This window comes from Agrilus planipennis, unplaced genomic scaffold (assembly GCF_000699045.2).
Source record: "Agrilus planipennis isolate EAB-ADULT unplaced genomic scaffold, Apla_2.0 scaffold55, whole genome shotgun sequence".
Lineage (NCBI taxonomy): Eukaryota > Metazoa > Arthropoda > Insecta > Coleoptera > Buprestidae > Agrilus > Agrilus planipennis.
Window position 1 is genome coordinate 91,163 of NW_020438918.1, and position 22,760 is coordinate 113,922.

General features: G+C 37.0%; 1 protein-coding gene across 10 annotated transcripts in view; it reads right to left on the reverse strand.

The window, feature by feature from the left end:
• LOC108741884 (WD repeat-containing protein 19) overlaps positions 1-22,760 on the reverse strand; it is a 132,300-nt gene that overhangs the window by 56,127 nt on the left and 53,413 nt on the right. For 8 of the 10 annotated variants that reach the window (XM_018476850.1, XM_018476849.1, XM_018476851.1 and 5 more), the window contains 5 exons: positions 17,634-17,844; positions 17,284-17,570; positions 6,930-7,173; positions 579-821; positions 403-522 (listed from right to left, as the gene is read on the reverse strand). In XM_018476850.1, the coding sequence (XP_018332352.1) occupies positions 403-522; positions 579-821; positions 6,930-7,173; positions 17,284-17,570; positions 17,634-17,844 (1,105 nt within the window). Of the gene's footprint in view, positions 1-402; positions 523-578; positions 822-6,929; positions 7,174-17,283; positions 17,571-17,633; positions 17,845-17,971; positions 18,169-19,790; positions 21,831-22,760 lie in introns of those variants that run through there. The other 2 variants (XM_018476854.1, XM_018476856.1) reach the window with 2 other exon arrangements.

The window sequence follows — 22,760 nt, forward strand, 5'->3', positions numbered from 1 at the left end:
AACGACCAGAAAAATGAATACATAAATAAAATGACATCGTAAATTTATTAAAATTTTTAACACTCTGGCACGGAAGTGTGTAATGCATGACAAATACCTCGGCTGAGCTTTACGCATTACCATTCTGTTACGGCAAATTCCTGGCTGGCTAATTGTTGTTAAAAAACATTTTTGAAAAACTATAGCCTCAAAAGTTTTGCTAACATTACATAGAATTACCACATGCAATGTTTTTAAAAAATAATACACAACAAATTTTTTCTTTCACAACTAATTAACGACAAAATTTCATTCGGACGATTTTCCGATTTGATCGAGTAGTCTTGCTAATTTTATATACACCATTTCTTCCACATTTATAATGGATTATAAAATAAACACTTGTCACATTACATAACGTACATCAGTCCCGTAAATTAAGAAGTCGGTAGTTAAAACTTGACAAGTTATTTTTGATATGGAGTTTGCATCGGGAAGAGATATAGCTTCCCGGTTTTTATATTCAACTTCAAGTTGTTCTATCTGGAACAAACACATTAAAGAGTATAAAAAGTATATCAAACAATCATTCAACGTACCAAATGCAATTCTATTCTTCCATCGAACAGGATAGACGCATATTCTGAATTAATGTTTACGCTAGTAATAGTAGAAAGATATTCTTTAGTTCGTAAAAGCAAAGGAACGGTGTCTGAACAAGGTTGCTTTGTTAGATCATAAAACCAAGCTTTATTATTGATCGCTGTAATGAAATGGTATGGTCCCACGGCTATAATACTTGGTTCAGTTTCTAAAGGTATAGGCATCGGAATCAGTTTTTTCTAAAACGAACAAATACAAGTAAATATAGGTATCTTACATAAAATACTGATTCCTATATGTACAGAGTGTTTCTGAAATAAGTAGCAAGCTTGCAGGGGATGATCGGGCACAAAAAACAAGAAAATTAAAGTAATTATTTGGCGGTCCGAAGGTCCACCAAGTTATTTTTGTTTAAAATAGAGATCCATTTTAAAAAACAGAAAAACTTTATTTAAACAAAATTTGAAAATTGACTCACAAATGAGATGTCGCAAGGACCAATACATTTGTATAAGTCAAGAAGTAATTCTGGACACGAGAAATAATTTACCGTGTTCTGCTGACATTACAGAAAATGCCTAATATTTTTATTTTATCAGAACAATACATTTCATTAAATCAATAGACAAGTTGTGTATACAATAAATTCATTGTATCAAAAATGCAACGCAGTGCATAAGTCGTACAATAGTTCCTTTGTATTAAATTAAGACGTAATATATAATTCCCCTTCATTAAGCTGAAAGCGTCGATGTTTCCAGGTAAACATGGATAAATCCTGAGGGGAATTTCTACCGTGCTTGATCGATGTCTCTTCTTTCCTTGGTTTTTGCTGCTTAAGTCTAGTACACGTATATTTAAGAATAAAGAATGTAACAATTACAACAATGACAAAAATATTATCGAAGAATTATTATTGTAATGTTCGTTGGTTTAACAAAATTACTTCTAAGACTGATAATGACAAAAACTATTTATTTACACTAATTATTAAAGAACTTAAAAGCACTATTCAGGGCGCTATTTATTTCACTGCTATCACTGTCAATCTATTTCTAGATTCACTTTTACAATGGTCAATTTATTTCTTCTCATCGCGGCGATCGTCTCTTCCTTTAAATACTCTTTTGTTTACTTTCTGGAACTTTCTGGAAACATCCGGACAGTTAATTTTTTCTTTGAACTGTTTAACTACTTTCCCAGAACGCTGGAACGACACACACATTTACAAATACGGCGCACAATACAATATGATGTTAGAAACCAATTGGTTCATCTTTAATTAAATTATTTTTGATCTGTAATGGTTCTTCAAAATGTCTTTGACGTTAATTTTTTCCTTTCTGCATATTTTTGAAAATGTTGTTCATAGGATATGTTCTTAAAACTATATATATTGTTGTCAATAATTAACCGACATAAAGGTTGCGAATGTATTAAAAAGTTGCCGTTTAGATGTTTCTTATTTACATGCTCGTTACAGTAATCTCAAACATTTTCATTTTTTCAAATGAGCCAAATCACTTATCGTTTAACTGACAAACGTTACTATTGACATTCTTGAAAATTAGTAGACCATTTGCTCGTTGTTCTTCCTCGTTGGTCCATAGGAATTCATCATGGTGTTGCAGTAGAAACCGTGCAAGAGGAGCTATAATAAAAATGTTTGTAGGCAGTGGATAGATTTGGAAATTATTGTAAACTCTTGGTTGCAGGGTAGGTATTTTGACAATGTATACAACCAATTAAGTAGTTATAGACGTTTGTAATAAAAATAGGGGAAAAACCTCATATAAATGAGAAGAATTAAGGTATTGTATTGTCTGCTTCGGAAATGTGTTAAAAAGACGTTGTTTAGTTTCAGAAAAGGTATCAAGAGAAATTAATTCGAGGTATAAGAAATTTTCGTTACTGAAAGTAATTGACCTTTCTATTAGTAAAACCTTTTCTATCAAAACGTTTAGAATATTAAAACAGAACTGTGCATTTATGTATGGCTGTGTTCTTTCATGCATTCTTCAATCCAAAAGGCATCCGTACATATTTATAGTATCCATTGTGCACTGTGATTGCCGTCTTTTCGATGGAGTCCTTAGCTACAATTTGGTGATAACCTTGGGCAAGGTCCAGCGTATAAAAATAAGTACACCTTCCTAAATTGTCAAGAATTTCCTCAACTTTCCGCATTGGAAATTTATCTTCCACAGTTTTTTTTATTGAATCGTCGATAATCAATAACAAGTCGATATTTCTTTTCTCCACTAGCATTCATCTTTTTTGGAACAATCCAAACAGGGGAGCTGTAGGGGTTGATCCTCTATTGTTCTTGTAAGGAAAAACCCGTTCTGTCTTCATTTCGTCCGTCTCATCTTTCTCACCGGAACCACCACCCACCCATTCCCACGATTCCTGAAAGCAGGCTGAAGAGGGCCTTCCGCCCTACCTTCCGGCATAGTCCGGAGGGACTGCCCGCCCACCAGCATTACTGGCTGCTGGGAATGAAACACCCAAAAGTTTTTTTTTTAAGCTCTCCACACCCAGCACCCAGTCGCTGTCGAGACTTCGAGATATAATATACGTTCACGTTGTCAACGCAGCAATACCACTGAGGATGTCAGCCGCAGTAGCTCACGAAACGTCTGGACACAATAGTTCACTTAGACCACGGCTCTATAGCCCGAATCTTCATTCTACTATGGATTCCGGCCGTGAAAGCCTTTGTTCTTATATGATTTGAATTATTCTTGTTTTTATTAATAAGGATTTAATTTTTACATTTATATCAAAGAAATTGTTTTCGAACGTTTCATAATCCACATCATGTGTCGGGTCATCGGAAATATTAATAATTTGCAAATGAATCCGTTCGTAGTCATTTAACAAATCTTGGTCTCTTTGGAGACGATCTTGTAATTCCAAGATATCGGTCTCTTAGTTAGTCTTGTAAGGCGCGATTTGATCTGACCCCTTTGAATAGTTAAACCTTTGAGCGCCTCCATAATTACTCAAATTGAAGCAGTTGAATATGAAAATGGGATTAGTAAGAAAGGATGCGCACTTACTTTAATTGTTCGATTTTGACCTCTGATTGTGGATTGGATCGATATTGCCTCGCTGTCTTGGTTGGAATGTGATGTCTTCATTAATGATTGATAATGATGATGTGGAACCACACTCGTTGATGATGATGTGAAACCACACTCGTTGATGATGATTAAGGTGATGTGATGCCAAGTCACACACCTTATCGGTGATGATATCACACGACAGTTTTTTCTGCACTTATTTTTAATATCCGGCTCGAAGGACCGTTTAATAATGTAAGGAAAAGCGCGTGTTCGATAGACCTTCAGGTGTACTGCTGTACCATTTGAAAATCAATCAACTCTTCTAATTGGTTTAAAGAATCTAAAGAATTTAGAAAATAAGGATAAGTACAAATAAATACAAAACATTAACTACCATGAAACAGTGTCAATTAAACTTTTTAAACCGTTGGGCAATATAATAAATGACAATTTTGCCATACTAGCGGCGTTATTTAAGTCAACTATGTTATCGGAAATGAAGAGGCTGTCTGTTGAAAATTTTCGTTTTCGTCTTCATAATTTTCTTCAGTGTCGTAATTTTCCACATTTTCTTAAAACTCAAATTCCTGTTCTGTTTCGAGATATGTTTTCTTCCATGTTTGTTAATTCTTCAGAGATGAAATTTGGCGGACCAGTACTTTTAAAATGATTAACAAATCGTTGAGGTGGTCGAGTTATACCAGATGTAAATGTATTTCGGGTGCTTGTCGACATTGGAGTCGGTTTTGGTAGTTGATGTGGTGGTAGGACGTTTTTTTTTTTAAAGACGTTGCTTAAGGGCTTCCCAAATACTTGTTGATTAGTAGCAAAATGTTGTTTTATTGGCCTACTTTGGATGTTTATAGGTCCTCTTGGAAAAGGTGTAGTTTGCGTAGTAAGAGGATTATAATTTAATCGTGGTTGTGAGGCAGACGGCTGATTGGAAAAGATCGATTAAATTGAGTAGGTGCAGATGTAAACATTTGGGGTTCGTTTTTACGTCCTTTTGATGGTTTTGATAATCCCAAACTCGTGACATATACCCTACATTGTCGAGTGCGACATACTTCAAATGCACCCTTGAGTGTTTTAGTCCTGATATGGCTTAAGTGTGAGCGATAAGGCTCTATAATTCCGGCTCTAAATACCATTAAGGCTTTATCTCATACATTTTTGATTTTATTAACAGACTGTCTTTATCATTTAGGCGAACAAAGTCTAACAGGTTAGCTAATTTTTCATAATATTTGGAATAACTTCAATTACGTTGTTGACTACATCGTGTTAGTTCTAATTCTAAAATTATTTCAGAACGGGGGTCACCTTCTTTTTCTAGCAAAAGCTTCTTCAATTATTGACAGTCTTTGTACTAATATATCGAGCAGCTTTGCAAGTAATACGAGTCACAATTAAATTAAGTAATGCTACATTCTTAGTAGATGGAACGTTATTGCTGTGAGTAGAACAATAATGTTCTGCCTTGTTTATAAAATTTGAAAGTTCGTAAGGGTCACCAGAAAATTTGGGAACCGTATATATTTGATGTTGTGCGTCAGCACACGTGAAATCGAAAGTCGTAGGGTTTGACTAGGTCATTTCGTTTGAAAGATTTAAAATCGGGGGTTTGATGTTAATTTTGGGTGAAAAAAAAATTGACGTTGAATACTGTTCTCGATGTCGGAATCAGGTTCGGAAAGAGACATTAACAGTTTGGTTGCATACAAGCAAAAAATAAAGAAATAATCAAAAGGTACCCACAAGCTTAGGTAAAGAAAGGTGATGGAACGATTCATTTCCTTTCCACCGGAGGTTCCTGAAGATGTTCCTTTTCACTGAAGGTCTCCGGAAGATGGAATTTCTTTCATAGGGATTTCGAATCGGTAAAATCAAAACTGTACTTTCGCGACATTTTCAGCACTTGCTTAAAAACGCCGTTACCGATCCTGTTCGCAGAGCCATTTATTTTTGTATAAAATAGAAATCCGTTTTTAAAAACAGAAAAACTTTATTTAAACAAAATTTGAAAATTGACTCACAAATGAGATGTCTAAGGATCAATACATTTGTATAAGTGAAGAAGTAATTCTGGACACGAGTATTTATATACCGTATTCTGCTAACATTGCAGAAAATGCCTAACATCTGTNAAACCACTATAAAAACGCCGTTACCGATCCTGTTCGCAGCGCCAGTTATTTTTGTTTAAAGTGAAAATCCGTTTTTAAAAACAGAAAAACTTATTTAAACAAAATTTGAAAATTGACTCACAAATGAGATGTCTAAGGATCAATACATTTGTATAAGTGAAGAAGTAATTCTGGACACGAGTATTTATATACCGTATTCTGCTAACATTGCAGAAAATGCCTAACATCTGTATTTTATGAGAATAGATTTCATTGATTCAATAGACAATTTGTTTTATCTATACATTGTGTATTATAAGTGATTTTAATTATTTGTTCTAATTTATTACACATTAATTCATGTTTCCACTACAAAATTGCCGCAACCTTGATCATACAGATTTTATAACTTAGAAACCTAACCCTGAAGATGCTCCTAATTGAGGCGAAATTTAGGTTGTTGGTCTTTTGCTCCATACGTACCTAGTTCTCGTATTCCTGGTGTTATTGCTCCTGTACCCTGGCCGGCACGTAGTCCTAATCTAAAAGTGTTTGACTTCCTTGTATGGATTGTATGAAACAGAGCGTGTATCAAGCGTCAAACGCCGGACGTTTTTGCGCGACTTGGAAATAATTATTGTAGTGTACGTACGAATGTGTGTGTGTCTATGTGTTTACTGGTTTTGTAATTAATTTTTCTAATCGGTGGATTGGGCTTGGCAATACTTCAGCGGTGGTTTGGGAATTTAATAAAATTACTATTAATTTCTTATTAAATAATACTAAATGCTATCAGCGATGAACAAAGTAGTTATTTAATTGTAATCGAATGGTCATCTAAAAATTATGTGTAGTAGAGTAGTAGCAACTTTTTAACATTTACTTTATTAGTTGTTCCACAACATTTTACATTTTTCATCTATGTAGTTGCTTAGTAGTTGTTATCGTAATTTCTCTATACGTTGCCAATTTTTTTGTCCCTCAACCACGCTGCTTTACTCACTATACGATTTCCCTTCTGCATCTAGTTGACACCCTTCAATTCTTGCTACTTATTTCAAAAACCACTCTGTATCAATTCTCTAATTAAATTGTAGTATACTTGATGTTTTGATTTTCAACAATTTACTTAAACTTTTAAGTGAATTTCTACCTTATTTCCACAAAAATTGTACAAGTTTACTTCAGATAAATTCGACAAAACCAGAATTTTAGTACCAAATACAGAAGTTAACATTGGCACATTTAAGACGTACACGTTTACTGAACCATTTATAGTAGAGACTGCAAGAAGTTTTCCATCATCACTCCATACTATTTTATCCAATTCGGATTCGTGGGGCAATGTTAAAAGACTGGATGTTTCTTGCAAACTATTAAGGTCATGTATTTTAATACTGTAAAAGAAATTAATAAAATAATTAGCATGATAATTAAAAATATTACTTTGGTGTCTGTGACTAGTGAGACTAAATAATGACAAAGCTTTAATAAGTACAACAAGTAAAAAACAACAAAGGGTAGTGACACCACTCTAGAAACTATATTAAACAGTTCACGCCTGTTTACATGCTCAGTTTTGGATAGACTTCTGCTCAAATAGCCGATGGATTTTTTCTCTTCCTTGTGAATATGAGAGAGTAACACCAAGATCGCAATATTGCTAGCATCGGTGTCTAAAACGAATTTCCTAGCTGTAGATGATAACTTAGCACAGGTATGGAAGCGAGGCTTTGTTTTAACACCCGAATGCAGTTTAGTGCCCGGTTTTCTACTTCCTTTAGTAAGTCAAATCAGGGATTTAGCAATATTGGCAAATCTAGGAACGCATCGTTTCTAATACATAGAGAGCCCAAGGAGGTTTCCGACTTGATATACGTCGATAGGTCCTACTGGCCACTCCTGCGCCACTGTAGTCTTCTGCGGGTCGATTGAAGCGCCGGTCTTCGAAACTACATGGCTCAGGTAGTTGACTGATTCTTTAAACAACTGACATTTCTTGCATCTCAGTTTTAGATTGACATCTTAAAGTCCTCGGAATGGTTTCTCCATATATTACATGTGGTCGCTGAAGTTTTCTTCGATCACAATGATGCCGTCGAGGTATATAAGGCATGTCTTTCCAATAAAGTCACTTAAGGCCGTTTTCCTGAGTCGTTCGAATGTGGCTGACGCATTGCAAAACCGAACGGCATTATTTTAAATTGCCACATATAGAGAATGCCCGTTTTTTTTGCTTCAAGATCTAAACCTATTTGCTAGTAGCCATTTTTGAGGTCTAACGTTAAAAATAACATCGATCCAGTAAGTGTGTCTAAGGTATATCGAATCGAAGTAAGGGGCAGTTACCCTTTTTCATATTGTTTAGTCCACAGAAAAAACGTGTGGCCCCTATTTGAATTCCTAAGTTCAGGAGAATTCTGTTTTTTGAATTAAAAAACTTAATTCAAAAAAGTTACACACGAAATTACAATTTGGGGTAATTGAAGTGCAAAAAATAAGTACAAGCTTCTAAGTAATACTTTATTATTTGCAGACTGAATCAGAATTGTTAGTTTCATTATTACAAACAAAAAAATTGTAACTTGGCTTGAGAGCAATTGTGCGGATAAGGAATGTGAAAAGGGTGAGTGGTGGAAACATCAATATGTATACATATAGTCACGTATTTAAACACCTCTGCTCACGTTTACTACATTTATTTAAGTATTTGGTGTTTAATCAACACTTTTATGATTGTTTACTTATCAATTCACTACCATGCAGATTGTCAATTCTTCGCTTCTTCTTCTTCACTTTGTATCGCCCCGAACTCACTGACTTGTACTAACACACTCGATCTTGCGACAACTATTTATAGAGACATTACCCTTTCTAGCATTTATCAGTATATGCCGTCTAGAAACTTATCCTTTTTTGTTGCCTTGTGTGTTAGGTTGCCTACATCCATATGACACTGCCTGCCTTCTAAAACTGATAGTCTCGAACAGTGACGTCACCTCTGTAGGGAGCAAGTCGGTTAAGATTCGATAAACAACGTCGCTTATGCGTCGAGCAACGGTGTATGGACCACTCCAAGCCTGCTGTAGTTTCCGGTAACGTCCTTTCCGCCTTGATGATTTATATAGCAATACTTTACCGCCTTTATTTAAGCCAGCTGAATTGGTTTGTCGATCGTATCTGGTTTTCATGTGGTTACCTTCAAATCGCAGCTTCATCCGCACAGCATTATGGATGGTTTCTAGTAGTTCTAGCAGTTCGTCAACGTATTCGTCTGTAGGTAATGGATAGTCTCCAAGACGACCAAACATCATGTCCGCAGGCAATCCAAGTTCTTTCCCGAATAAGATGCTGGCGCGTGCTCTTCCAGATGTTTCGTGGACGGCGGATCTTTAAGTCAAGAGGAATAGTGGTTCAGTCAGTTTGGTGTTCGTTGTGACGCTTCTTAAATTAGTCTCCAGTGTAGCGTTGAATCGTTCAACCATTCCATCAGATTGTAGGTATAAGGGCGTAGTCGCCGTTTTAGTAACGCCCATTAGTTTAGTTTCGTTCTTAAACAAAGCTGATTCGAAGTCCTGTCTTGATCGAAATGCAATCCCTATGGTAATCCATATCAGCTAATCCAGTCATTGATAGGCTTTTCAACAACGGTGTGTGCTTCGTTGTTCGGTATCGCACATGCTTGGTTTCACTTACTAAAATAGTCAAGTCAAGATGTACCGGAGTCTATCATTGTGAATGGTCCTACCACGTTGACTACAATTCTCTCAAATGGCACTCACGTTGTACTATTGCATTCGTCCACGACTCCTTGTCTTCGGTCCCTTACTGGCGGCGCATGTTGGAAATTTCCTGCACCAGTCCTCCACATCGTTTCTACTTTGTGGCGAACAAAATCGCCCGCGTACTTTCCCTAGGGTCTCGTAACGCCTAACTTCCTGTAGTCCACCTAAAATTTCGTGGAACCATCCTTCTTGCGTACCAGCACTATAGGGGAAGCCCAACAACTTTGAGATGGTTCTACTATCCCTTGTTTATGCATTTCTCTTATAACATTATTGACTTCTGGTCGAATTTGCCATTCTGATACCACATCAGGTAGAACGACAATGTTGGATACTCTTGTGTCAATAACCATTCTAACATTGTGCTAATTTATAGCGACGTCTATAAATAATGAGTTAGTGCCGTCCAATCTTTAAATAACCACTTATTCGACGGCTTGGTGAGGGTAAGCCAACTTACGCTACACAAACTTGGCTGATCTTAGTTTTTCAACTGCCGTGTTTTGTTTGAGGAACGCTCTCGACTTATGTGCCCTAGCTAAAAAGGCGCTCCACATCAGACTCAAATTGTTGAAGTCTCGTTACTTCTTTGATTACGGCTTTTCAGTTGCGTCTGATGTACCTACTGTAGATGTCTATCGCCGTACCTCATTTCTCTGCGGTTGACATAAAGATGGAAGTCATATTGATGAGAATCGGACGTTCCTTGGAGTACTCCAAACTGCTTCAGATCAACGGACAACGAGGTCTTCCCATCGAAAGTTGGAGGTCTTATTTCTGATAGTCTTGCACTGGACTCGCCAGTTCTTGCAGTATGAGGTAATTGTAGCTTCTCAATTTCTTCTTTTATTTTTTCAATTCGCGCCTCCACCATTTCTTCCAGTGTCGTCCATAGTTTAATCTCTCTTTCTTCTATTTACTTTTCCATCTCGATTCTGAAGTCATTTATCTTTTCCTCCATTTTTGTATTTATTGCATAATGTATGTTCTTTATTTCTGTTTTCATTTCATCTTGTCCCATTTTCATATCATCTTGCACTAATTTTAATTTCATTTCTTCCAGACCCTTTTTCATTCCTTCTTGTGCCTCTTCCATTTTCTGTTTCATTTCTTCTTGAGCTACTCTTAATTCTTCTTTCATTTCTCAATGAGCAGCTTTTAGTTGTTCTTGTGTCAGTTTCACGTCATCTGGTACTGCTTCCATTTTCTATTTCATTTCTTCCTACCCAATTTTCATGCCTGCCTTCTTTCATTTCTTCTTATCCAGTTTACATGTCTGCTTTCATTTTTGCTATCATTGCCATTAATGGTTTTATTTGTTTCTCCATTTTCGCTTATGTAGCTTTAGTCGTGACAGGCATGCAATATCTCGATTTCTTCTAGAAACTACGATGGAACTCTTTGATAACGTCGGATTTGTTCTTAAACGATATGTCACTTATGAGTTTCCAGCATTCAACGAAAACTTCCAGATACTTTAGAACTGTTTAATGACGTCAGATTCTTTCTTCTCTCTTCGAGAGCTTTCCAGTCAATGAAAACTTCCAGAAAGTTCGATGAAATTCTTCAAAGACGTCGAGAGCATTCATACAGTATAATGCTAGGATTTCTTGCAGCCGATGGAAACATCCAGAAAATTGGCCAATGAACACTTTGGAATATTCGACAGAAGCCTTCTTTTACCCCACACCTAACACTAAATGTCATCTATTTAAACACCTTTGCCTACGTCTACTACTTTCATTTAAGTATTTGCTGTCTAATCAACACTTTTATTATTATTTACTTACCAATTCATCAGTTCAGCTTGGTGGTGTGTTATCCTAAGTACAAAAATAAAAGGAAAAAGTCATTGGGGACTTTGCTAAAACAGTCTTCAAATGAGTAGAAGTAGAAGCGATGTGGAAGACTGGTATAGGAAATGCCCGATATATGCTGCCAGTGATGGACAGAAGGCAAGAAGTCGTGGACGAATGCAAAAGCACAACGTGGGAAGTAGCAAGCAGCCCGAAGCATGCGATATTGAACCAGCAAGCCCACACTGTTGTTGAGAAGCATGCCAATGATTAGATTAGCCGGTGTAGAGTACTGGAATTGCATTCCTACCAAGGCAGGAACATCGAATTGCTCATGAACTTCACTGAATTAAAGGGCTTTACTAAAACGAGGACTATGCCCTTACATCCACAGTCTTATGGAATTGTTGAACGCTTTAACGCTACTCTGGAGATCAATTTAAGAAACGTTGTCAACGAACGCCAAACTGACTATGACTGACGCATACCACTATTTCTTCTGGTATATAGATCCACCATCCAACTAGAACACCAGCCAGAATTTTAAAAAAAAACTCAGATTGCCAGCAAACATGATGTTTGGTCATCTTGGAGACTTTTAAGTACCGAGAGACGAGTAAATGGGCGAATTACGAGAACAACTAGAAATCATCCATAATGTTGTGCGTATGAAGTTGAGATTTGAATGTAACCGCACGAAGATCAAATACGATCAACGAGCTAACTCTGCAGATTTTAATTAAAGCGATAATGTCTGGTTACACCATCCAGCAAGGTACGTTGCCCGAAATTACAACGCTTGGGAAGGTCCATACGCCGTTATTCGGCGCATCAAAGACGTTGAAGATCGTCCATCTCCCTACAGAGTCAACGTCATCGATTGGAACGATCAGTTTTAGGAAGGGGGCAGTGTCACATGCGTATAGGCCAGCCATCATACAAGGTGACAAAGAACCAGGTTTCTAAACGGCATATATTGAAACCTTCTAGAAATTGACCAGCCTCAACAAATCATTGCAATCGCGGAATCAAGGGACAAAGTGTTCATATTGTAGCGACCACGAGCGTGATTGTGTGGGATCGGACATACGTGTATGTGAACGGCTTATCGATTCGCCGACTAGCCGCGGGCGCTTTTCTTCATGTGCGCCGTATCTGTACACGTGCGTGTCGTACCTGCATTCCGGGAAAGCAATTAAACCGTTCAAAGAAAACGGGACTTCTCTGGACGGCTGGAGAATGTTCCCGAAAGGAGACATGAGAGTATAAAAAGGAAGAGACGATCGCCGAAGTGGAGTAGAAATAAATTGACTGTTTAACCGAAGGTGACTGCAAATTTCATTGGGATTCGGATTGTCAAACGGCATTTGACACTTTGGAGCAGGCTTTAATCACAGTCCCCGTACTGGTATATCCTCGGCCCAATGGAATGTTCATTTTGGACACCGACGACAGCAATGTGGGAATGGGAGCCGTTCTTTCGCAGTTACAAGACGGCCAAGAGAAGGTAATCGGCTATTTTAGCAAGACCTTATCCAAAGCAGAAAGAAACTACTGCGTCACTAGGCGAGAGATGCTGGCTGTAGTCAAAGGTGTAGAAGACTTTTATAAATATCTGAAAGGACGAAAATTCACCCTACGCACCGATCATTCAGCTTTAATGTGGCTTCTGAACTTCAAGAATCCGGAGGGCCAGGTAGCTCGATGGATTGAGAAGTTACAGGAATATGATTTTGACGTGGAGCAGCGGCCTGGAACCGGACACAAGAATGCCGATGCACTTTCCAGAAGATCTTGTCAAGCAGACTGCAAGCAGTGTAATCGAATGGAAAAGAAGAAAGAGGCAATTTGACCCGTCACGATCATCGATGACGAATGGTTACCTGAGCCGGACTTGAAGAAGATAATGGAATGGAAAAAAGACGGAAAACGGCCAACGTGGCAGCAAGTTTCTTCCTATACTCAAGTACTAAAATCGTTATGGGCTCAGTGGGATTCGATGGTATTGGAGGATGGCATTCTGAAGCGTGTTGTTGAAAGTCCAGATGGAGAGGAAGATAGGAAGCAACTGATTATTCCTCGAAACAAGGTTACAGTGGTGTTGCAGTATCTTCATGATGGATCATCTGGTGGCCATTTTGGAGTGAATAAGATGCTTGCGAAAGTTCGAGAGCGATTTTATTGGGTGAACTGTAAGGAAGATGTCAAGAATTGGTGTAAGAAGTGTACCACCTGTGCCGCGAGTAATGGACCACAGAAAAGGCCAAGGGCGCCAATGCGTCAATACAATGTCGGTGGCCCCTTCGACGGATGACGCAATATCTATTACCTGGTAACTAAAGGAAGATGCTCTGATAACCACACTTATAGAGACCTTTGGGACGCAGTAATAGAACTCCGCAGATATCTTCTGGTGATTGGAGGATCGTACGGAACATGATCGAAGTCCTGTTTCGCCTTACTGGAATAGACATTTTGGTTTGCAGTAATAACCCGAATCGGACCAATCATGAGAAGACCGTGGACTATTACTTCTATTCCTGGAGTGAATGTCGTGAAGGCGAGAATTGCAGATTCCGGCATGATCCTGCGAAACGGAAAGTAAAAATGTTTCGGGACGAAACATCCTTACGGAGGGGGCAGTGTAGCGACCACGAGCGTGATTGTGTGCGATCGGGCATGCGTGTGTGTGAGCGGCTTATCGATTCGCTGACTAGCCACGGGCGCCTTTCATTATGTGCTCCGTATCTGTAAACGTGTGTGTCGTACCTGCGTTTCGGGAAAGCAATTAAACCGTTCAAAGAAAACGAGACTTCTCTGGACGGCTGGAGAATGTTCCCGAAAGGAGGCGAGGGAGTATAAATAAAATAGACGATCGCCGAAGTGGAGTAGAAATAAATTGACCGTTGCAGAAGTGAATCAAGAGATAAATTGACAGTGATAGAAGTGAAATAAATAGAACAGTGAATAGTAACAGTAGTGTAAATAAATAGAATACTTACCTAAATTTAGTGATAATTTAATAGTGTTTTTAAACCCACGAACATTACAATATAATGGTGAACTGATAAATGATTAATAATAGACGTGTTAATTAGACAGCAAATAGTTATATAAAAGTAGTAATAGTAAAGGGAAGGGTTTGAAAACGTGACAAAATTGATATTTTCCAATACTTCGCCAACCCTGAATGATCCTGTAGTACAAATACATGGTTTTGATAATCTTAATGAGCTGTTGGCGGACGGTTTGCGTCCTTCACGAAGGTCCTTTAATTCTTTTCCGAAGTGCCTTTGTTGAACTACCTTAAATAACTGAGTTAAGGCGTTCGAAAGTTCTTCCACGGTAAGCCTTTTTGAATTATAGGATGGTTTTGCGTTCTAGTGCATTAGACGAATCTGCGTTGCACTTGGGTGTTAACGAGTTGGGTTTTAACTTCTGTTTCAATGATCAACGGTTTTTAATGATGTGCTGATATTGAGGCCAATTCATCATCATCATCATCATCATCATCGCGATTTCGCACACAGGAGATTAATTGGTTGTCAGTAAACCGTAGGTAGATACATGGTCTGTAAGCTTTCATTGAGGCATCACAGAAGCCATAAAGTTCTACTCGCACTGGAAGTTGAAAAATCACACGTCGAGGGACGATTATTTGATTTAAGGATTCATGTTGTTCATTAATATTGAAGCACTCGCTATGAGACTCTTGTGTTACGGATTAGTCCCATGATGATTTTAGCTGACAGACGTTGAAGCAGGATCTTTGATTGTATAGTAGCCGAGACGATGAGTCCAAGTGGATCGAAAATTTTGACAATTGTTGTCAATATTGTCCTCTTTATCCTTTCTAGTGGTGCACAGTCCACGGAAAATTGGAATACAGCTTTTTTGGGTCTTCATTGCACTGAAAGGATTTTTTGGTTGTTAGCTGAATGTAGAACCTTCCCTTGAATTTGGTTAGATTAACTGGCGATAGTAGATTCATTGAATAACCATTTTCACACTTCGAAAGCTGCTGCTGATGATACTGATGACACTTGTTTAAGTTCTTTTGTTTCTTTAATCGTCGTCACTCCTGTGAGAAGGTCATTGACGTAAAAATTGCGAATAATAGTTCGTGGTAGAGTGTCACTGTAGTCTTTCAGCAATTCGCAAGTAGTTACAGGTCGGCCCCAAGCGATTAACATTGTTTTAGGTAGATAAAAACAGTAAAACTGAGTCCTAGAGCGCGCCTATTTTAGTTTAGGATTCGAGTAACGAATACTTAACGTCAAAGAATTCCAATAATAATAAATAATAATTCGGATCAATATATCGGCAAGGGTTCTTGGCCTGTTTACTCGAAATCGCTGTTGTATGTTGTCATCTCTCAATCCATTGATGAACCAGTGGATTACCAACATTGCAGAATATCGTCGGGCGTATTTGCCTAGGCGAGACGAACAAGTTTTGCGATTTGTACTTCCTATTCCTTCAACCTCTCCTCTGTCTTCAGACGGTAGTTTCTTAGTTGGACGTGATAGACTAATGTCAAATGCGCTGTATCGCATTTCCAACCGTTTTACTAGCTGCCGGTAGTCTCCTAATTCGTGAGGTCGTAGTGTACTTAAAATTTCCCTAGCACTATCAAATAAGGCACAGATAAGTGCAGTGACTTTCTCCTTCGATGTATATATATTAATCCCTGCGGTTACTTAGAATCGTACAAGGAAACTAGTCTATGACATCTCCCCATCGAACTTCGTGGATACTTCCGATAACAGTGGATGCTGTTCATTTCCTCAATAACGATCGTGTTTTCCCGCTTTCATGGAAGTTAATTATCGATCTTGTCGGGTATAGTTGCTTTCACCAACTTTTCTTCTAGCATTTTCATCCGGAAATTCATCTCTTCAATTTGGCATTTTCCTTGAATCTTCATTTAATTTTTCTAACAAATTTCTGGAATTTTTATTTCATTTTGCTTCAAACTCCTCCAATACAATACATTTTCTTTCATTTTTCTTCTAAACCCTTTGCATTTTCACTTACTTTTCCTTCTTGTGATGAATTTCTATCGATATAATTTTTTTGCCGTTTCTTCTTCAAATAAAAAAGTCTCTGGATTGAAACCATTCAGCGTCAAAGCAACTTTCTACATCTACTTATCGCCGGTCGTATCTTCGTCCCGCTGTTTCAGTTCTTTTTTCAAATTAGTTACCTCTAAACTTTAAATCGGTGAATTTTCATTTCTTGTTCGATATCTTCAAACCTCACACCTGACACCAATTGTAACGAATTTTCTAGTGTTAATTTATTTGTTTAATGGTCATTCATTTTGCGCTTATTTATATTATACAGGACCACTAATAAGACACTTAAAATACTTCTCACTGTTTATACTACTGCTCAGCTGTCCAAATACCAACTTTTCTACAGCGCAGAGGGCTGTTGTTATCAAATTCATTATTATCATTGTTGTTGTTATTTTCACTGGTTAACTTTGAGCAAGTGAAGACTAGAACCTCTTTCACGTCTTTTAAAATACGATATGGAAACCAATTTACTTTTATTATATTTTTATAGTGCTAACAGTACTTCTTGCCCTGAAATATAACCGGTGATTATTAAGAACTCGGCTTTTTATTTAACACATTGTGTTATCTGAAAAAGAGGATATGTCAGTAGTGTTAAGAAATTTGCGTACTATTCCGCATGTATGAATTACTAATTTTTGTAGATTGACATACGTATGTGTATGCAGTTTCAACTTGGCCAAGCTAGCATGTAATGTTTTAGGTATAACGCCTATTGATGACATTATTAATGGAATAATTTGAACTGTGTTCTGATTCCATTTATTTTTATTTCATTAGCCAAACGAATATATTTTATGATTTAATTTATTTCCTATTCAACATTGTATATGATTATAACTTACATATTATCACCACAAGATGCAACTTTACCCATTCTTTTACACAAAGCAATATCATTGAGGGAATTTTTATAATTTTTAACTTGAAAAAGTTCTCTTCCAACTTCTTTGATATGAGTTGAAATTGCTATAAAGTAACCCAAAGCGAACCCCAACAAAATATATCCATCCCCGAACCACTTATAGCTCACAATGTTTCCATAATGTTGTTGAAATTCTAACTCTATCGGATTTTCTGTGTCAAAAAGACTATACAAATAAAGTGTTCTTTTACCAACTATTAAACTTATCTGAAACAATAAAAAACATAGACCACACCAATTTTCGGTATCTGTATCAATAGTAGAACTCACTGTGTTCTCTCCACCGATTCTTTTATCAACTTTCATTTCAGAAAATTGTACATTAGCAGGTTCTGCTCTTAACGAAATTATTTTTAATGTATCTCCATCGGCATTACTTAATGACAACGTTTTATCTTCAGATCCTAAAATAAGTATTTTGTCTGCATTCCATCCTCCACAAGTTATTTCCTTAGAATGTTTCCCTATTATAGGAGTACACCTACAACGAAAAAATGGAATAATTTTAAATTTGTTAACCACTTACTTTCTGTTTATAATGTTGCATGCAACTTTTATTGCACCTTGTCTATTAGGTAAAAAAAATATATAATAAAATGTTAAAGTACTTGATATATACTAATCTCTTTCAACCGGCCAGCTGCCTAGTTAACTAATTCCTAAGGCTACAATTCAAAGAAAGGTAGTGCTGAAACGCTATTGTTAAATTGTAATTACTCTCCGTAAGGATAATTATGAAACATATTAATAAATGAAAGAAAATTTTAATGTTTCAAAAAAACATTTGCAAAAAAATTTATAAAGAATTTTATACTCTATAACTTTTATAATAGATGCAAATGTCATTGAAATTGAAATATTTGCGAAAAATCGATTTTGATGACTTTTGACCTTGAATATCTTAAGATTTTATGTGACTTGACATCAACATTTACAATGTCAAAATAAATATTTATACAAGTTAACAGCTTATTATTTGTCATTCCGCGTGAATCCCCCATTATGATTGGACTATAAATAATTATATTATTCGGTAAACTTTGACGAGATATGGACCAAAATAGGTAAAAACAATAAATAAATGCATAGTTGACCTATTTAAAGGGATTATCTAAAATACGTGTTTACCATATTAACCTTCAAAATTTTTATCTAATATCTGGTAACACTAACTGTAAGATAGCACAACTAAAACTAACTATAAAATCAATAAAAGTTCGAGTCTCATTCATAAATCCGTTTCACTCAAAATTAGGTTTCTTTTAATGTCTAGTTTTTTCAAATAGTAGTTTCGTTCAGAATCTCTTGTTTCGATTTCGAGAAGGGTTTCTTTTGTGCCTATGCGTAAAAATAGTGTTATGGATGGCACTGTAATAAATCTCAAGATTAAATGTGTACACAAATTGGTCAGGGTTGACAGCATGAAGAGTTCCGTGTATGTTTTCCAGTTTTAAAAAATAGTTAAATTCAAAATTCTGTAGATGTGCTTGATGCAAATATATTATAAGCAACAGTAGAAGGTTTACAAGGTGAAGTAGCATCTGGAACAAAATGTTTAACGAATTTTTGTGACTTTCGTATCGGTCTTAACTTTTGTTTATGATAACTTTTACCTATCTGCGTTATTATTTTATTCTTTAAATCTTGTTCTACCTTTTCCAATCTATTTCGCGGTGCTATTTTGTTTCGTTCGCCTTGTTTTAAATAAACGGTTCTACGAAACCTTTACGCTTTTTAATTTTCCTATCCATGTAAGTTTGTTTAACCTGTTCCTCACTTTTTCTTACAATATCATAAAATTTTTTAACTTTCTCGTATACCTCGCTTGTATACTCGAAATAAAATCTGTCATCAAAGACATCAATTAAGTCTTTATTTTCAAGGTGTCCGTATAAAAGTTCAATTGGTATAAATTTAGTTTGGGAGTGTATCGATCTATTGTAAATAATAACTGCATTCTGGAAATTTTGATTCATAAGAATTTTATTTCTACTTGCGCTAGTTATTCTCATTATCTCCAAAATTGTACTATGTACTCTCTCTATTATACCGTTGCTGTTCTGGTGTAAAGGTGTTATTAAATGATGATCATGAGCATGTGCATTCATTCTGAAAATAATGAATTATCAAACTGATTGTCGTTAATGAGGATTCGGGACATATTATACCGTGTGAAAAGATTAATCAATGCGTCTGCTATGTTGGGTATATTAATTGACATGAGTGATTTGTACATAAAATATTTCGTAAAAGAGTCTATTACCGTTAAATAATTTTTTCCGTTTACCGAAAAAATATCAACGTGTACTGTTCCAAAAGATTCATTAGGTGTACCAGTTGTTTTAAGTTTGTATTACACTGGATTTCGCTCATGCTTAGCCATTTGACATATCTTACATTCACCTATAAATTTTTGGCAATCTTTACCTAAATTCGGTCAATAATACGCCCTTCTAATTTCTGCATATCATTCCTGCGATACCCGATGGTTACTTGTGTGTAAGGTATTCATTACACCACGCTGAGTTCTAATGTCGTCTATGTCCTTTAATACTTTATTTGTATACTGAAATTTTATTGAGTTGTCGAAATTTCGGGTAATAATTGGCGATAAATATTTATAAGTTCCTCTGATTGTGCTGAAATTCCATTTATAATGTTCGGGTTTGCATATTCTTTTAATACGTTATTTATTTCATTTTCGAAGTTTTGTTCTGTTATATGAATGAGATAATTTGTATTGTTAAAATACGGGTTTTTATGTAACAACGCTTCACTATTAAATACAGAATTTAATTGCACTTTAAACTGATTCAGAAGCTTGTCAGTAATTGATATTGTCGCTTGTGTATTCTCCGCCTGAGAATGTTGAGTTACAGTGGATTGATTTTCGGATGTTCTTGGTAAAGAAATGAGATCAAAGTTATCGTTTCCTATACAGTGTGGTCTAACTTGAATGTCCGAAATTACTTTCATTTTTTTTGGCTTCCTAGCTGATGTTGTCCCTCTCTTTTCTAACGATATAGAATGTTTTAGCGGTATTAACTTATCAAGTTCATCTATATCTAAAAATTCACGTTGCGCTATGTCTCCTGGGTTATTAAACAGCGATAGAAGATCGTATTTCATTGTGTTAGTTTTACCTCTTTTATACATAATATCGTAATCAAACTCTTCTAGTTTTAATTTCTATCATACTAATTTTGTTTGTTATTATATTTGTTACTATATTGAACTTGAGACCGTAGCTATATTGTCTAAATGTTTTGGTAGCCCATATTATAGCTAAGCACTCCTTTTTGGTTACAATGTAATTAACTTCGTGTTTATTAAGTGTTTTACTCGCGTACATAATCGGTTTGTCAGGGCCAATAGGTCCTTGTGACAAAACTGCGTTTATTCCTACGTTTGATGCATCCGTTGTAACATTAAATGGTTTCGAAGTCTGGATAATTTCAAAATTTTGGTAGTCACATCCATTCTCTTGTGCTCAATCGCTGTCGCTATTTGAAACATTCTCATCTGTTGAAACACTATATTCATCTACATTTTGACTATCGTATTTGAGTTGTTCTGATAATTAGGAGCTCTATTTTGTGATGTATTATTGCTATTGCCATTTAAGTTTACTCTCCCTGAAGTGTCATTTCTTCTTTGAATATTTGCATTATTAACGCCAGTTGAAGGTTTTGGATAAAAATTTGACAGTTGTCTGTCATATCTATTAAATGGATTCGTTTTATTCGGCAAATTGGGTGGTCTTGGTAAATTTGGTACTCTACTAGGGTTATTATTTGAATTAGGTCGTGGAAAATTACTTGATGAAGAATTTGAACACTTTTGGTAGTTGTCAGGAGGTTTAGTAATGTAATTTAAAATAGTTGCGTTAGCTTGTAACCATGTTTCGTTGTTTTTACCTCTAATATGATTTGCAATATAGGAGGACAACTGTTGTACAATATCTTTAATGCTGCAGACCTTTTGATGACTTGCTGCGGTAGTTAATTTTCCTCTTTTCGGGATTATCACTGCAGACTTTTTTGGACTTACGCTGCCCTCAGTTTTCGAGTATTCTTTTATTGTAGACATTAGTCTCTAGGGTGATGAACTTACGCCTTTCGTGTCCTAGGAGCCATTGTGGATGTCGGATTCGCATTTCACTGAACTTTCACAGTATTTTGGCACGAGATCTGGATCCCAATATTGCGCTTTTAACTGATAATTTTCCAAAAGTTGTTCCTTGTTTTCCGCACTTTTCCACATCCATCACAACTATTGAAACACCCTCTGACCCCACATTCCTCCCTGTCCCCCACCATCAATTCCCAGACATTCTTGACATTTTCGTCACGAAAAAATGTTACACCTTCCGCCGATCCTATCATCTTAGCCGCATTAAGTTCGGACCACCTTCCAGCCCTTATTGAATTCGGCCGCCCAATCCTCAACCCCCAAACCCAACCACGTCACTAGATTGGTTTCACCTTCGTTACACCCTTCAAACATCTTCATTCAAGTGCACTCCAATTCGCACAACAGCGGAAATTGACGAAGCTGTGAATCTCCTGTCAAACGAGATTACCAGCGCAATCGATCTCTCCACTACCTCTCCCCCAACGCTCACCAAAGACAGAACCCTCCCAGCAGACATTCTTGACCTCCTTAAGAGGAAAAACAAGGCCCGACATCTGTGGAATAGACACCGCATCCCCGCCCACCGTGCAGAGGTAAACGCCCTTCAACAAGAACTAAAAACTCGTCTCACCGAATTCCGCAGCGCATCCTTCGACGAATATATCGTTCAGGCAGAAACACACCCCCGAAGCACTTGGAAAGTGATCCGTTCTCTTCGTAACAGAGCTCTCCAATATCCGCCACTAAAACAGAACTGCTCCACCTATTCTTCAGAAGAAGAAAAAGCTGCAATCTTCGCAGACTCTTTATGTCTCCAGTGGATTTTGCCGACTTTCACGAGCGTACCAAAGCCGTCTCCCAGAACTTCGTTCCCCTGAATTCCGACTTCAAACACACGTCCCCACGCGAAATCTTTCCCATTATCCGATCTCTGAAAAAGAGAAAAGCCCCTGGCGCTGACGGAATTGCTAACGGAGTCCTTAAAGCCCTGCCACCAAAGCACATAACCGCACTGTGCAACATCACAAACGCCATCATGCGGCTCCACCACTTTCCTTTGGTCTGGAAAGAAGCCACTGTCATCTGTCTCCCCAAAAAAGGGAAGCCGCTCAGCTCTCCCTCAAGCTACAGGCCCATCAGCCTGCTCAGTTCGCTGAGCAAAGTAGTAGAATCCGTCCTTCTCGCTCGGCTCTTAGACCACGTGGAGCAAAACAACCTTCTCCCTGATTTTCAACACGGTTTCCGCAGGCAACACGGCACCGG